The following is a 16,638-nucleotide window of genomic DNA, read 5'->3' on the forward strand; positions in this document are numbered from 1 at the left end:
AAGAAATAAAAGGAATACAAATTGGAAAAGAAGAAGTAAAACTGCCACTGTTTGCAGATGACATGATACTATACATAGAAAATCCTAAAGATGCCACCAGAAAACTACTAGAGCTAATCAATGAAGTTGGTAAAGTTGCAGGATACAAAATTAATGCACACAAATCTCTTGCATTCCTATACACTAACAATGAAAGATCAGAAAGAGAAATTAAGGAAACAATCCCATTCACCACTGCAACAAAAAGAATAAAATACCTAGGAATAAACCTACCTAAGGAGGTAAAAGATCTGTACTCAGAAAATTATAAGACACTGATGAAAGAAATCAAACATGACACAAACAGATGTTCTTTGATTGGAAGAATCAGTATTGTGAAAATGACTATACTACCCAAAGCAATCTACAGAATCAATGCAATCCCTATCAAATTACCAATGGCATTTTTTACAGAACTAGAACAAAAAAATCTTAAAATTTGTATGAAGACACAAAAGACCCTGAATAGCCAAAGCAATCTTGAGGGAAAAAAACGGAGGAGTCAGACTCGCTGACTTCAGATCATACCACAAAGCTACAGTAATCAAGACAATATGGTACTGGCACAAAACCACATATATAGATCAAAGGAACAGGATAAAAAGTCCAGAGATAAACCCATGCATCTATGGTCAACTAATCTACGACAAAGGAGGCAAGGATATACAATGGAGAAAAGGGTGTCTTCAATAAGTGGTGCTGGGAAAACTGGACAGGTACATGTAAAAGAATGAAATTAGAACACTCCCTAACACCATACACAAAAATAAACTGAAAATGGATTAAAGACATAAATGTAAGACCAGACACTATAAAACTCTTAGAGGAAAACATAGGAAGAACACTCTTTGACATAAATCACAGCAAGATCTTTTTGACCCACCTCCTAGAGTAACAGAAATAAAAACAAACAAACAAAAAGAGTTTCCTGGCATCTGAGGGGTGGGGGGGGGAATGAGGAGAAAAATAAAAAGAAAGTTCAAAGGTTTAGACTTCCTAACAGCAATTCTAAGGAAAACAAAGTTTCTATGGCCATGATGACAGACTGCACCATGGACACTGGAGGAAAAAACAATGAGCTGGGAAGAGGAGGCGCTGGCTGGGGCTGGATGAACAATAGGTTGTTCCACAGGGTCAAATCTGTCTCTCTTTTTCTCTCAGCAATGAGCACGAGGACTTCCCTGGTGGCGCAGTGGTTAAGAATCCGCCTGCCTATGCAGGGGACACGGGTTCGATCCCTGGTCTGGGAAGATCCCACACCAACTGAGCCCATGCGCCACAACTACTGAGCCCACGTGCCGCAACTACTGAGCCTGCATGCTGCAGCTACTGAAGCCCACATGCCTAGAGCCTGAGCTCCACAACAAGAAAAGCCAGTGCAATGAGAAGCCCGCGCACCACAACAAAGAGCAGCCCCCCCTCACCACAACTAGAGAAAGCCTGTGCACAGCAACAAAGACCCAATGCAGCTGGAAAAAAAAAAAAAAAGAGTACCTAGGGACTTCCCTGGTGGTCCAGTTGTTAAGACTCCGTGCTTCCAATGCACGGGGCGTGGGTTCCATCCCTGGTTGGGGAACTAAGATCCCATATGTCCCATGGTGCAGCAAAAAAAAAACCCACAACAACAAAACAAAACAAAACGAGAAAAAGGAAGAGTACCTCTCTGGAGGAAACGAGCCATGCCTGTCTAAACCTGTGGGATATCTCCACATTCACATGTCCCAAACCACACACTTCATCATGTTTCCTTCTACCCACCCTCATCATCACCTAACTCATTCCTCCTCTTATATTCTCTGTAATTTCTTTCACGTCCTCCCAAACATCAAGACCAGAAATAGTGGTAAGTTATTTTTTAAATTAAACTAATTTTTTTTTAACTGAAGTATAGTTGACTTACAATATTATATTAGTTTTAGGTGTACAACATAGTAATTCAATATTTTTATAAAATATACGCCATAGAAAGATACTATAAAATATTGTCTATATCCCCTGTGCTGTACATAACATCCTTGAAACCTATTTATTTTACACCTGGTATTTTGTAGCTCTTCATCTCCTTCACCTATCTTGGCCCAACCCTGACACCTCTCCCCTCTGGTAACCACTGGTTTGTTCTCAGTATCGGTAAGCCTGTTTCTGTTTTGTTATATCTGTTCATTTGTTTGTATATGTTTCATTTGTTCTGCATATTAAGTGAAACGCAGTATTTGTCTTTCTCTGCCTGACTTATTTCACCAAGCATAATACCCTCCAAGTCCATCCATGTTGTTGCAAATGGCAAATTTCATCCTTTTTTATGGCTGAGTAATAGTCCTATATATAAATATATATATATACACACACATATATATAGTCCTATGTTTCTATATATATAACACATCTTCTTTATCCTTCTATGGATGTCCATAGAAGGATGGATGTCCATCCTTCGATGGACACTTAGGTTGCTTCCATGTCTTGGCCATTGTAAATAATGCTGCTATAAACACTGAGGTGAACATATCTTTTCAAATTAGTGTTTTCATCAGATAAATACCCAGGAGTGGAATGGCTAAATCATATGGTAGTTCTATTTTTAATTTCTTGAGGAACTTCCATACTGATTTCCATAGTGGCTGCACCAATTTACATTCCCACCAACAGTGCACAAGGGTTCCCTTTTCTCCACATCCTTGCCAACATTTGTTATTTTTTTTCTTTTTGATAACAGCCATTCTAATAGGTATGAGGTGATATCTCATTGTGGTTCTGAAATGTATTTCCCTGATGATAAGTGATGTTGAGCATCTTTTCATGTGCCTTTTGGCCATCTGTATTTCTTTGGAAAACTGTCTGTTCAGATTCTCTGCCCTTTTTAAATTGGGTTGGCTATTTTTTTTTGTCATATTGAGTTGTATGAGTTCTTTATATATTTTGGATAGTAAACCCTTACCAGATGTATCATTTGCAAATATCTTCTTCCATTTGGTAGGTTCCCTTTTTGTTTTGTTGATGGTTTCCTTTGTTGTACAAGAGTTTTTGAGTTTGATTATGTCCCATTTGTTTATTTTTGCTTTTATTCCCCTTGCCTAAGGAGATAAAGCCAAAGAAATATAGCTATGACCAATGTCAAAAAGTGTAGTACCTATGTTTTCTTCTAGTTTTATGATTTCAGGTCTTACATTTAGGTCTTTAATTCATCTTGAGTTTATTTTTGTAAATAGTGTGAGAAAATGTTCTAATTTCATTCTTTTATGTGTAGCTGGTCCAGTTTTCCCAATACCACTTATTGAACAGTCTTTTTTAAAAATTATATATTCTTGCCTCCTTTGCCATAGATTAATTGACCATGTGTGCATGGGTTTATTTCTGGGCTCTCTATTGTGTTCTATTGATCTATGTATCTGTTTTTGTGCTGATACCACACTGTTTTCATTACCTTAGCTCTGTAGTATAGTCTGAAGTCAGAGAGCAGAGATACCTCCAACCTTGTTCTTTTTTCTCAAGACTGCTTTACTGTTCAGGGTCTTTTGTGGTTCCATACAAATTTTAGGATTATTTGTTCTAGTTCTGTGAAAAATGTCATGGATATTTTGATAGGTATTGCATTAGATCTGTAGATTGCTTTGGGTAGTATGGATATTTTAATAATGCTAATTCTCCTAACCCATGAACATGGGGTATATTTCCATTTATTTCTATCCTCTTCAATTTCCTTCATCTATGTCTTATAGGTTTCAGAGTATGTGTCTTTCACCTCCTTCATTAAATTTATTCCTAGATATTTTATTCTTTTTGATTTATAAATGGGATTCATTTCTTTTGTTATTAGTGTACAGAAATGCAACAAATTTCTTTATATTAATCTTGTATCCTGCAACTTTACTGAATTCGTTTATTCTAGCAGTTTTTTTGGTGGAGTCAAAGGTTTTCCTTATATAGTATCATGTCATCTGCAAACAGTGGTAGTTTTACTTCTTCCCTTTCAATTTGAATGTCTTTTATTTCTTTTTCTTGTCTGATTGCCGCGGCTAGGACTTCCAATACTATATTAAATAGAAGTGGGAAGAGTGGGCATCCTCATCTTGTCCCTGATCTTAAAGGAAATACTTCCAGCTTTTCACCACTGAGTATGATGCCAGCTGTGGGTTTGTCAGATGGCCTTTAGTATGTTGAGGTTTGTTCCTTCTGCACCAACTTTGTTGACAGTTTTTATCACGAATGGATATTGAATTTTGCCAAATGCTTTTTCTGCATCTATTGAGATGATCATGTGATTTTTATCCTTGGTTATGTTAATGTGGTGTATCATGTTAATTGATTGATTTGCAGATATTGAACCATCCTCACATCCCGGGAATAAATCCCCCGTGATCATGATGTATGATCCTTTTTACATATTGTTGAATTTGGTTTGCTAATATTTTGTTGAGGATTCTTGCATCTATTTCATCAGCTATATGGGCCTGTATATTTTTTTGTAGTATCTTTATCTGATTTTGGTATCAGGGTAATGCTGGCCTCATAGAATGAGGTGGGAAGAGTTCTCTCCTCTTTTATTTATTTATTTATTTGTTTGTCTGCTTGTTTATTCATTTATTTATGGCTGCATTGGGTCTTCATCGCTGCACACAGGCTTTCTCTAGTTGCAGCGAGCAGGGGCTACACTTTGTTGCGGTGCACGGGCTTTTCATTGCGGTGGCTTCTCTTGTTGCGGAGCACAGGGTCTAGGTGTGCGGGCTTCAGTAGTTGTGGCACACAGGCTCAGTAGTTGTGGCTCGCGGGCTCTAGACGCAGGCTCAGTAGTTGTGGTGCACAGGCTTAGTTGCTCCGTGGCATGTGGGATCTTCCTGGACCAGGGCTAAAACCATGTCCCCTGCATTGGCAGGCGGATTCTTAACCACTGCACCACCAGAGAAGTCCACCTCTTTAATTTTTTGAAACAGTTTGAGAAGCATACATATTAACTTTTCTTTAAATGTTTGATAGAATTCCCCTGTGAAGTCATCTAGTCCCAGGCTTTTGTGTGTTGGGAGTCTTTTGATTACTGATTCCATTTCAATACTAATAATCAATCTATTCAGATTTTCTGTTTCTTCCTGATTCAGTCTTGGAAAACTGTATGTTTCTCGGAATTTATCCACTTATTCTAAGTTGTCCAATTTGTTAGCATATTACTGTTTGCATTATTCTCTTATGATTGTATTTCTGTGATATCAGTTGTAACTTCTATCAGTTGTAACTTCTCTTTCATTTCTTATGTTTTAAATTTGAGCACTCTCTCTTTTTCTTAATGAGTCTGGCTAAAGTTTATCAATTTTGTTTATCTTTTCAAAAAAACAGCTCTTAGTTTCATTTATCTTTTCTACTGTTTTTTGGTCTCTATTTTATTTATTTCCACTCTGATCTTTATTATTTTTTTCCTTCTACTGACTTTGGACTTTGCTTGTTCTTCTTTTTCTAATTCCTTTAGAGGGAAAGTTAGGTTCTTAATTTGAGATTTTTCTTTTTTCTTGAGGTAGGCTTCTATTATTATAAACTGCCCTCTTAGAATTGTTTTTGTTGTGTCCCATAGATTTTGGACGTTGTGTTTCTATTTTCATTCATCCCAAGGTATTTTTTGACTTCTTCTTTAATTTCTTTGTTGACCCAATGGCTTTTTTATAGTATGTTTTCAGTCTCCACTTGTTTGTGTTTTTACCAGTTTTCTTCTTGCTATTGATTTCTAGTTTCACACTGCTGTGGTCAGAAAAGATGCTGGATTTAATTTCAATCTTCATAAATTTACTGAGACTTCTTTTGTGGCCTAGCATGTGATCTATCCTGGAGAATGTTCCATGTGCACTTGAGAAGAATGTGTATTTTGCTGGTTTAGAATGTAATAGTCTACAGATATCAGTTAAGTCCATCTGGTCTAAAATGTCATTTAAAGCCAGTGTGTCCTTATTGATTTTCTGTCTGGATGATCTATTCATTAATGTGATTGGGGTATTAAAATCCCCTATTATTATTGTATTACTGTCAATTTCTTCCTTTATGTCTGTTAATATTTACTTTATATACTTAGGCGCTCCTGTATTGGGTGCATATATGTTAACAAGTCTAATATCCTCTTCTTGGATTGACCTCTTTATCATTATTTAATGTCCTAAATTGTCTTTTGTTATAGATTTTGTTTTAAAGTCTATTTTGTCTGATATGAGTACTGCTACCCCAGCTTTTCATTTCCATTTGCATGAAATATCTTTTTTTATTTATTTATTTTTTTATTTTTGGCTGCGTTGGGTCTTCGTTTCTGTGCGAGGGCTTTCTCTAGTTGCGGCAAGCGGGGGCCACTCTTCATCGCGGTGCACGGGCCTCTCACTATCGCGGCCTCTCTTGTTGCGGAGCACAGGCTCCAGACGCGCAGGCTCAGTAGTTGTGGCTCATGGGGCCAGTTGCTCCGTGGCATGTGGGATCTTCCTGGACCAGGGCTCGAACCCGTGTCCCCTGCATCGGCAGGCAGATTCTCAACCACTGCGTCACCAGGGAAGCCCCCTGAAATATCTTTTTTAATCCCTCCACTATCAATGGGTGTGTCTTTAGCTCTGAAGTGAGTCTCTTGTAGGCAGCATATACATGGATCTTGGTTTTTTAATCTAATCAGCTACCCTGTGTCTTTTGATTGGAGCATTTAGTCTATTTACATTAGAAGTGATGATTAATAAGTATGTATCTATTGCCATTTTGTTACTTGTTTTCTGGTTGTTTTTGTATTTCTTTGTTCTTTTCTTCTTTTAATCTCTTCTCTTTGGGTTTGATAACTTTTTAAATATTATGTTTCGGTTCCTTTCTCTTTGCTTTTTGTGTATCTACTGTAGGTTTTTGATTTGCAGTTACCATGAGGTTCATATCTATAAATATATCTACTTGTTTTAGAATGATAGTCATTTAAGTTCAAACACATTCTAAAAGCTCTACTTTTTTTTACTAAGCCCCCCCCCCAACATTTTATGTTTTGGTATCATAGTTTACATTTTTATGAATATCCCTTAACTGTTTATTGTAGTTGTAGTTGATTAATGGTTGATTTTACAATTTTGTCTTTTAACCTTCATAGTAGCTTACTTAAGTGGTTGATCAACTGCCTTTACAATACATTTACATATACCAGTGAGATTTTTTCCTTCAAATATTTTCTTATTTCTTGTTATAGGCCTTTCTTTTTCACTTAAAGAAGACCCTTTAACATTTCTTGTAAGGCCAGTTTAGTAGTGATGAACTCTTAGTTTTTGCTTGTCTGGGAAACACTTTGACTTTGTTGGGTAGAGTATCCTAGGTTGTAGGTTTTTCCCTTTCAGCACTTTAAGTATATTGTGCCACTCCCTTTTGGCCTGCAAAGTTTCTGCTGAAAAATCAGCTGGTAGCCTTATGGGAGTTCCTTTGTATGTGACTCTTTGTTTTTCTCTTACTGCCTTTAGAATTCTCTCTTTAACGTTTGTCATTTCAATTATGATATGTCTTCATGTGGGTCTGTTTGGGTTCATCTTGTTTGGGACTCTCTGTGCTTCTGGACCTGGGTATCTGTTTCCTTCTTCAGGTTAGGGTTCAGCCATAATCTCATCAAATATGTTTTCTGCCCCTTTCTCTCGTCTCCCTCTGGGACCCCTATAATGTGAATGTTAGTATGCTTGATGTTATCCTACAGATCCCTTAAACTATACTTTAAAAAATTTTTTTTTGTTTTTGCTGTTCTGATTGTGTGATTTCCACTATTTTGTCTTCCAGGTCACTTATGCATTCCTCCGTATTACCTAATCTGCTGGTAATTCCTTCTAGTGAATTTTTCATTTCAATTATTGTATTCTTCAGCTCTGATTGGTTCTTTTTTATATTTTCTAGTTCTTTGTTAAAGTTCTTACTGTGTTCCTCTATTCTTTTCCCGAGTTTGATGAGCATTGTTATTACTATTGCTTTAAGCTCTTTATCAAGTAAATTACTTATCTCTGTTTCTTTAGGGGTTTTTTTTTTCTGGGGTTTCTACTTATTCTTTTGTTTGGAACATAGTCATTTGTCTTCTCACTTTGTTTGACTTTCTCTTTTTGTCTCTATGAAATTAGGTGAAACAGTTACCTATCCCAGTCTTAAAGGCATGTCCTTGTGTGGGAGCATCCCCATGCAGTCTGCGTGTGCCCAGTGGTTTTGGTGGGAGAGCTGGACCTGAAGTGAGCACTAACCATGTCTTCACCTGGGGTGCACTGGCAGCTGCCACCTTAGCAGGGCATGGGGCTGGAGTAGGAAGAGTTAGAACTGGAGCCAGGTGTGAGCTGGGGCTTCTCCCAGGCTTAGAGCAGGCCCAGAGCCAAAGGGGCTGGAGTTGCAAATCTGAGCTAGTGCCACTTCTCCCCAGTGTGATGGCGGTCTCCACTTTGGTCAGAGGCAGGGCTGGGGCCCGAGGGGCTGGAGCTGCAAATGTGAGCTAGCTCAGCTTCTCCCTGGTGCAATGGTTGTTACTGCCTTGGTTGGACACAGCACTAGAGCAGGTGGGGCTGGAGCAGGAGCCCAGTTCGGGCTGGGAGGCATGCTGGGGCACTCCTGGCAGGACAGACAGAGCATGAGGTGTTTTCATTCTGCTGCTTCTGCACTGGGACTGGGAGCAGGCGAGTCTGTGTACGCTCTTCAAAACTGCAGTCTCAGTTTCTATGGCTCTATGATAAGCCCCGCTGGTTTTCAAACCAAGTAGGCTTATCTTCCTTGTGCTTGACCTCAGGGCTAGGATGCCCAATATGGGGCTCAAACCCCTTGATCCTTAGGGAAGATGCCCAAGCCTGTGATATCCCCTCCTCTTCTGGGCCACCCACTAGGGGTGTGGGTCCCGATTAGATCACTTCTCCTTCCTTCCTACCAGACTCCACTTTCCTTAATAACCTTGGTTGTAGAAGAGCCATTCTGCTAGTCTTCAGGCTGTTCTCAGAGAGAGATGCTCTATATGTCATTGTAGTTTTGATGTGTTTGTGGGGGGAGGTGAGCTCAGGGTCTACCTACTCCACCATCTTGATCCCACCCAGTCAAATACTGGAAAATATAAACTTCTTCCTCTTTCCTCAAACTGAATTAAAGGCCAAGTCCACATGAATTCACCCTGATTGTACTTCTTAGATTTACCCTTATCCCCTACATCCACCACTTTTCTTCCCCACTGCCCCAAGCTCAAGGTGCCCTTTGGAATCTAGGGCTTTGTAACAGAGGAACATTTTACAGCATTTCTGTTGTTATTGTTTTTAAGACAAGAAACACCTGTTGAAGGCAATATGGGGGTAGTGGAAAGAGCATATTCTTTGGGATCAAAAACATAATTTGGAATCTTGCCTTGATTTATTAACTGAGTGACCTTGAATAACTTATTTATTTCTCTGAGCCTCAGTTTCTTTCTCTGTAAAAATACACTTAACAACTAAATAACAGGTTTGTTGTAAGGATACTGGAACCTGAAGGAAGTATCACAGGTAATCACTATATGGTAGCCATTATGGTATTATTATTGTGTTTAATCCACACATACCTCATATGCTGTAGGTACTTCAGTATTAAATTTGGAGTAGACTGAAAATATAAATCACATTATATAGTCTTGTGTTTCTGAAATTTTTCAGGTTCTCCTGAATCTTTTTACGTATAAACTAATTTTTCAGATCTTCAATCCGTGCTTATTTGAATTTTAATGAAAGCAACAGTCTTTTTATTACTATTACTTTATATAAGTTAGGCCCAGCTGACATGCAGCAAGCATTTTATTTTTTAACATCTTCATTGGAGTATAATTGTTTTACAATGGTGTGTTAGTTTCTGCTTTATAACAAAGTGAATCAGCTATACATATACATATATACCCATATCTCCTCCCTCTTGCATCTCCCTCCCATCCTCCCTATCCCACCCTTCTGGGTGGTCACAAAGTACTGAGCTGATCTCCCTGTGCTATGAGGCTGCTTCCCACTAGTTATCTATTTTACATTTGGTAGTATATATAAGTCCATGCCACTCTCCCACTTGGTCCCAGCTTACCCTTCCCCCTCCCCATGTCCTCAAGTCCATTCTCCATGTCTGTGTCTTTATTCCTGTCCTGCCCCTAGGTTCTTCAGACCTTTTCTTTTTTTGATTCCATATATATGTGGTAGCATACAGTATTTGTTTTTCCCTTTTTGACTTACTTCACCCTGTATGACAGACTCTACATCCATCCACCTCACTACAAATAACTCAATTCATTTCTTTTCATGGCTGAAAAGAATATTCCATTGTATATATGTGCCACATCTTCTTTATCCATTCATCTGTCGACGGACACTTAGGTGGCTTCCATGTCCTGCCTATTGTAAGTAGAGCTGCAATGAACATTGTGGTACATGACTCTTTTTGTATTATGGTTTTCTCAGGGTATATGCCCAGTAGTGGGATTGCTGGGTCATATGGTAGTTCTATTTTTAGTTTTTTCAGGAACCTCCATAGTGTTCTCCATAGTGGCTGTATCAATTTACATTCCCACCAACAGTGCCAGAGGGTTCCCTTTTCTCCACACCCTCTCCAGCATTTACTGTTGTAGGTTTTTTATGATAGCCATTCTGACTGGTGTGAGGTGATACCTCATTGTAGTTTTGATTTGCGTTTCTCTGAAGATTAGTGATGTTGAGCATCCTTTCATGTGTTTGTTGGCAATCTGTACATCTTCTTTGGAGAAATGTCTATTTAGGTCTTCTGCCCATTTTTGGATTGGGTTGTCTGTTTTTTTTTTGATATTTACCTGCATGAGCTGCTTGTAAATTTTGGAGATTAATTTTCTCCCATTCTGAAGGTCTTTTCGCCTTGTTTATAGTTTCCTTTGCTGTGCAAAAGCTTTTAAGTTTCATTAGATCCCATTTGTTTATTTTTGCTTTTATTTCCATTTCTCTAGGAGGTGGGTCAAAAAGGATCTTGCTGTGATTTATGTCATAGAGTGTTTTGCCTATGTTTTCCTCTAAGAGTTTGATAGTGTCTGGCCTTACATTTAGGTCTTTAATCCATTTTGAGTTCATTTTTGTGTATGGTGTCAGGGAGTGTTCTAATTTCATTCTTTTTCATGTAGCTGTCCAGTTTTCCCAGCACCACTTATTGAAGAGGCTGTCTTTTCTCCATTGTATATTCTTGCCTCCTTTATCAAAAATAAGGTGACCATATGTGCGTGGGTTTATCTCTGGGCTTTCTATCCTGTTCCATTCATCTATATTTCTGTTTTGGTGCCAGTACCATACTGTCTTGATTACTATAGCTTTGTAGTATAGTCTGTAGTCAGGGAGCCTTATTCCTCCAGCTCCGTTTTTCTTTCTCAAGATTGCTTTGGCTATTCGGGGTCTTTTGTGTTTCCATACAAATTGTGAAATTTTTTGCTCTAGTTCTGTGAAAAATGCCAGTGGTAGTTTGATAGGGATTGCATTGAATCTGTAGATTGCTTTGGGTAGTAGAGTCATTTTCACAATGTTGATTCTTCCAATCCAAGAACATGGTATATCTCTCCATCTGTTTGTATCATCTTTCATTTCTTTCATCAGTGTCTTATAGTTTTATGCATACAGGTCTTTTTTCTCCTTAGGTAGGTTTATTCCTAGGTATTTTATTATTTTTGTTGCAATTGTAAACGCGAGTGTTTCCTTAATTTCTCTTTCAGGTTTTTCATCATTAGTGTATAGGAATGCAAGAGATTTCTGTGCATTAATTTTGTATCCTGCAACTTTACCAAATTCATTGATTAGCTCTAGTAGTTTTCTGGTAGCGTCTTTGGGATTCTCTATGTATAGTAAGTATCATGTCATCTGCAAACACTGACAGGTTTACTTCTTCTTTTCCAATTTGGATTCCTTTTATTTCTTTTTCTTCTCTGATTGCTGTGGCTAAAACTTCCAAAACTATGTTGAATAATAGTGGAGAGAGCGGGCAACATTGTCTTGTTCCTGATCTTAGTGGAAACGGTTTCAGTTTTTCACCGTTGAGAACGATGTTGTCAGCGAGCATATTTAATTAAGCCAGAAAGTAGGTCCACTTTCATCCCTCTTAACCAAGCAAAACTGTTCTTACTTCACAAATTTAAAACTACCCAAACAGGTTTCTCAGCAATGTGTTCACCGTGGTATGAACCCAGCATTAGAGTTCTTATTGCACAATGCACTTACTTGTCCCACGTAATAAAAGTTGCTCTCTGTGTTGAAATGCCAAGACCGACAATTTGATTCATCTCTAGTCCTGCAGCTAAAAATAAAGATAGATAAGATACATTTAAAAGCCCAGGAAGTTTTTCTTTATAATACTATCATATGGAAAAGAAATCATTTAATATAATCTTTAAGAAAAACAACTGGGTTTAGCATTTTAATAACACAGTTGGAGCTAATAAATAAAGCATTACCAGGATGATTTTGTAGTATTTTTTTACTTAAAGGGAAAAAAGTTTATAATTAATAATAATAAAACGGCCTTTTTGCTTTAAAGATTAGAAAAAAACAAACACTACTTAAAGTAAGTCAGATTGTATTTTCTTCTTGATAATATTGATACTAAAAAATTGGATCTTAATTTAAGCAAAGATATAAGCCATAATAGAAGCTGGTTGATGGCAACAAGAGAAAGTCCTCAGGGAATGTAGTATAAATATTGAAGCACAGATCTTATTTTCCACACAAACAGATGCTAGAATGCAAATAAAAACTTGGATTTTTGGAAGGTCCAAATTTCTTAAAATATAGCAGCTCAAGTGTTTTCATGATATTCTTTTAAAAAAGCAACTTATCCCACTGAGCAAATTAGGGACACCTTCAGTTTGAGCAATGAGGAAGACACATCCCCCCTCTTTTCAGTACTCCTTCCAAAAATATTTAACCTAACCTGATCATAAGTAAATAATCTGACAACCTCCAAATGCAGGACAGTCTATTTAACTGTTCCCTACTTTTGAAAACTCTCAGTGTCATGAAGAACATGGTCTAGATTAAAGGAGACTAAACAGACTGACTGCTAAAGGCAATGCCTTATCTCTGGTTGGATTTTGGATTGAAAAAAAAGTTATTCAAGACTGAGATAAGAGGGGAATATTGAGGACCAAGTATTAGAAAATATCACTGGGTTAATGTTAAATTTCCTGTGTGATAACTGCATTGTGTTTCCATTTGAGAATACTCCTTTTCTTTGGAGGTAATGCTGAAGTATTTAGGGATGACAGGTTATTACATCACAACCAACTCTCACATTGGTCAGCCAAAAAGAAAAAAAGTTTGTAGAGGACGGTAATGTAAACACCGTAAAACACATTTGAATCTAGGAGAAGGTAAACAGCTGTTCAACGTAGTATTCTCTGAACTCTTTTTTATAGGTTTTGAAATACCTCAAACCAGAAAGGTGAGAAGGAGAAGCAATTCAGTCAGAAAAATGAAGTAAAAGACCTTTTCAAATTTACAAGTCCTCTTTCGCCATATTCTTAAAGAAGGTTGCACTGCAAGTGTTCTTAACGAGCTAAGATTTCAGACCCTGGCTGCGGCCAGGAGGGCACTTTGCATTAAGAGGCTGCTCAGGAAAAAACAAAACAAAAACTTATTTTCCAAAAAGGTAACTCAGTTGTAAACTCCTGATAGCAGGAACTGAGTGTTGTAACTTTGCTTATAACCCTCTGGTATTTTAAAACAACAGGAAATCAAATGGGCACTAGCTACAACAGGGAACCAAGAGGGAAGGTGAGACTTTAATACTGCAGCTCAAAAAGAGTTAAAGCAGAGGACAGAGCTGCTATTACCTTCCCTTGACAAAGTGGTTCACTGTAAACCACAAATGTTCCCCTCCCCAAACTACTGGGAAACTGTGACCCCAATAAAATACTGTATGTATAACTTAGGAAACCCACAAAATTCTACAGACGCCTGAGGAAAACTCTTTATTACACACAAAACACACTTTACTGACTATCTTTACTTTTATAAATCCAATTACCTTTGACAGATTCTTTTATTACAGCAACAAACTGAAGCCAGAGAATATCAGGATCAATTTCAACCCAGCCAGCTTGAGGATAAAGACTTTTTACCTATTTAGGAAAAGAGAAGATTTAGTATAAACAACATTAGATCAAGTCAATAGCATCTGGGTCTTAAGGTTACTGGTTAAAATAATTTAAAACAAGATTTTATTTATTACCTAATTCATTTTTATTGTTAACATGGAAAAAATACATATATAGGGACTTCCCTGGTAACTCAGTGGTTAAGAATCCGCCTGCCAATGCAGGGGACACGGGTTCGAGCCCTGGCCCGGGAAGATCCCATATGCTGCAGAGCAACTAAGCCCTTGTGCCGCAACTACTGAGCCTGAGCTTTAGAACCCGCGAGCCACAACTACTGAGCCTGCGTGCCACCACTATGGAAGCCTGCGCACCTAGAGCCCATGCTCTGCAACAAGAGAAGCCACCACAATGAGAAGCCCACGCACTGCAGCGAAGAGTAGCCCCTGCTCGCCACAACTAGAGAAAGCCCGTGCGCAGCAACAAAGACCCAATGCAGCCAAAAATAAATAAACTAATTTTAAAAAATACATATATGAAATAAAAAAGGATACACCAAAATAACAGTTTTCTTCAGTTCATAAGTTTACAGAAAGATTTTAGCTTTATTTTATTTTCTAAGTTTACCTTTATTTTTCAGGTTTTCTACAATGAAGATGTGTTGTTTTTGTAATTAAAAGTCAAACTTAAAAAAAAGCTTAAATTAGCAAATAAAGTACTGAGTTCTGGCTCAAGCTATGATGGAGTAAGCACACTCCCCCCACTCTTTCCCACTGAATACAGATATAAAACCTGGACAGAATGCACGGAGCAGCTATCTGTGGACTGCAAAAAGTATGCGGTGGCAGGCAGACTGGGGAAGAAGATAAGAATTAGAATACCACTGAACTGGTGGTGAGTTTCCCACTTTTCTTCTGGTACCCCCTGGCCTGGACTCAAGGCAGTTGAAAACCAGAAGTGGGTATCAGGGTGCAGTGAAAACATCTGTAGAGTTTTTGCTAACACTCAGAGGGAATGTGAGAAATCCCTCACTTTTGTTTTTTATCCCCCCCACCTCCATACTTTTATATCCTGGCTATCCCATCGTGGTGGCTGCAGCAGTAACCACAAGCACCCAAAATACTGAGGGAGGTAAAACTTCCTCTCTAATCAGAGGAGCTGGGGGCCCAAGAGGGTAAGGTGAACCCCCGATGGCTTTTTTCTCTCTGTGTGCTCCTGATGCCTAGCCTCAGATGTGGACATAGGAAGTGTCCAGCAGAATGGGATAATGAAAGCTCCAGCTTCTGGCAAGAGGACCCAAAAGGGGGAGGCTCAGGGAACCAAAAATCCCAGGAAGATCTCAGAGAGGGAAGAGCTTGGGAAAGCTACTCCAGAAAGTTGTGGATGAATTCCTAGGCTCACCTGGAAGCTGTACGTATATGAATATAATACCAGACAGCATAGCAACGATGTTAAAAGCAGAACTGAAAAAACAGACCACTGCCCAGGTCCCAGACTGACCTCTAGGTGGCACATACTACACAGGGCAGATCCAAATAGTACCTCCAAGATCTTAAAAACAGAATTAACATTGAAACCAAAGTCCAAGGAAGGCTGGTCAGCATTTGTAGCCTGAACGCAGCTGCATTAACTGCCTACTAAAAGAAAAATATCAACATTTGTCATAGACTTTACACAAGACCCAGAGTCTTATAACATGATAATCAAAATGCCCAGGATATAATCCAAAATTACAAGGTATATTAAGAATCAGAAAAATCTCAGCTCACATGGGAAAAGATAATAGATAACAATACCACCATAACACAGATATCTGATAAAGACTTTAAAGCAGCTATTACAAAAATGCTCCAAGAAGTAAGGGTGAATTCTTCTGAAACAAGATAGAAAGTCTCAGCAAAGAAATAAAAGACATGAAGAAAAACGAAATTTTGGTAATTCCCTGACAGTCCAGTGGTTAGGACTTGGCGCTTTCACTGCCAAGGCCCAGGTTCAATCTCTGGTCGGGGAACTAAGATCCCACAAGCTGAGCAGCATGGCCAAAACAAACAAAAGAAAAAAGAAAAATGAAATTCTAACAATTTCAGGATTAAAAAATACAATTATTAGGGGAGTGGGGGAAATGGATACAAACTTTCAGTTATAAGATGAATAAGGTCTAGAGACCTAATGTACACCATGGTGACTAGAGTTAATAATAATGTACTATACACTTGAAATTTGCTAAGAGAGTAGTTCTCAAGTGTTCTCAACACCCACATACACAAACACACAAATGGTAACCATGTGAGATGATGAGTATCTCATCTGTATACTCATGATGAGTAATTAACATTAATTATGTTATTTAATTAACAATGTATACATATACCAAAACATCAATTTATATACCTTAAATATATACAACTTTTATTTGGCAGTCATACCTCAATAAAGCTGGAAAAAATCAATTAAAAAAAGAAAAATATAATAATTAAAATAAAAAACATACTGGATGCGCTCAATAGTAGAATGGAGATAAGAGAAGAAAGTCAGTAAGCTTAAGGATAGGTCAATAGAAA

The 16,638-nt window shown here is 38.0% G+C and overlaps 1 protein-coding gene across 1 annotated transcript in view; it reads right to left on the reverse strand.

Annotated features, from left to right (window-relative positions):
* GK5 (glycerol kinase 5) overlaps positions 1 to 16,638 on the reverse strand; it is a 78,289-nt gene that overhangs the window by 55,059 nt on the left and 6,592 nt on the right. The window contains exons 2-3 of the mRNA XM_068547339.1: positions 14,011 to 14,104; positions 12,207 to 12,282 (exon numbers count right to left, since the gene is read on the reverse strand). Of these exons, the coding sequence (XP_068403440.1) occupies positions 12,207 to 12,282; positions 14,011 to 14,104 (170 nt within the window). The remainder of the gene's footprint in view (positions 1 to 12,206; positions 12,283 to 14,010; positions 14,105 to 16,638) is intronic.

The sequence above is a fragment of the Eschrichtius robustus genome, chromosome 6, assembly GCF_028021215.1.
Source record: "Eschrichtius robustus isolate mEscRob2 chromosome 6, mEscRob2.pri, whole genome shotgun sequence".
In the NCBI taxonomy this organism is placed as follows: domain Eukaryota; kingdom Metazoa; phylum Chordata; class Mammalia; order Artiodactyla; family Eschrichtiidae; genus Eschrichtius; species Eschrichtius robustus.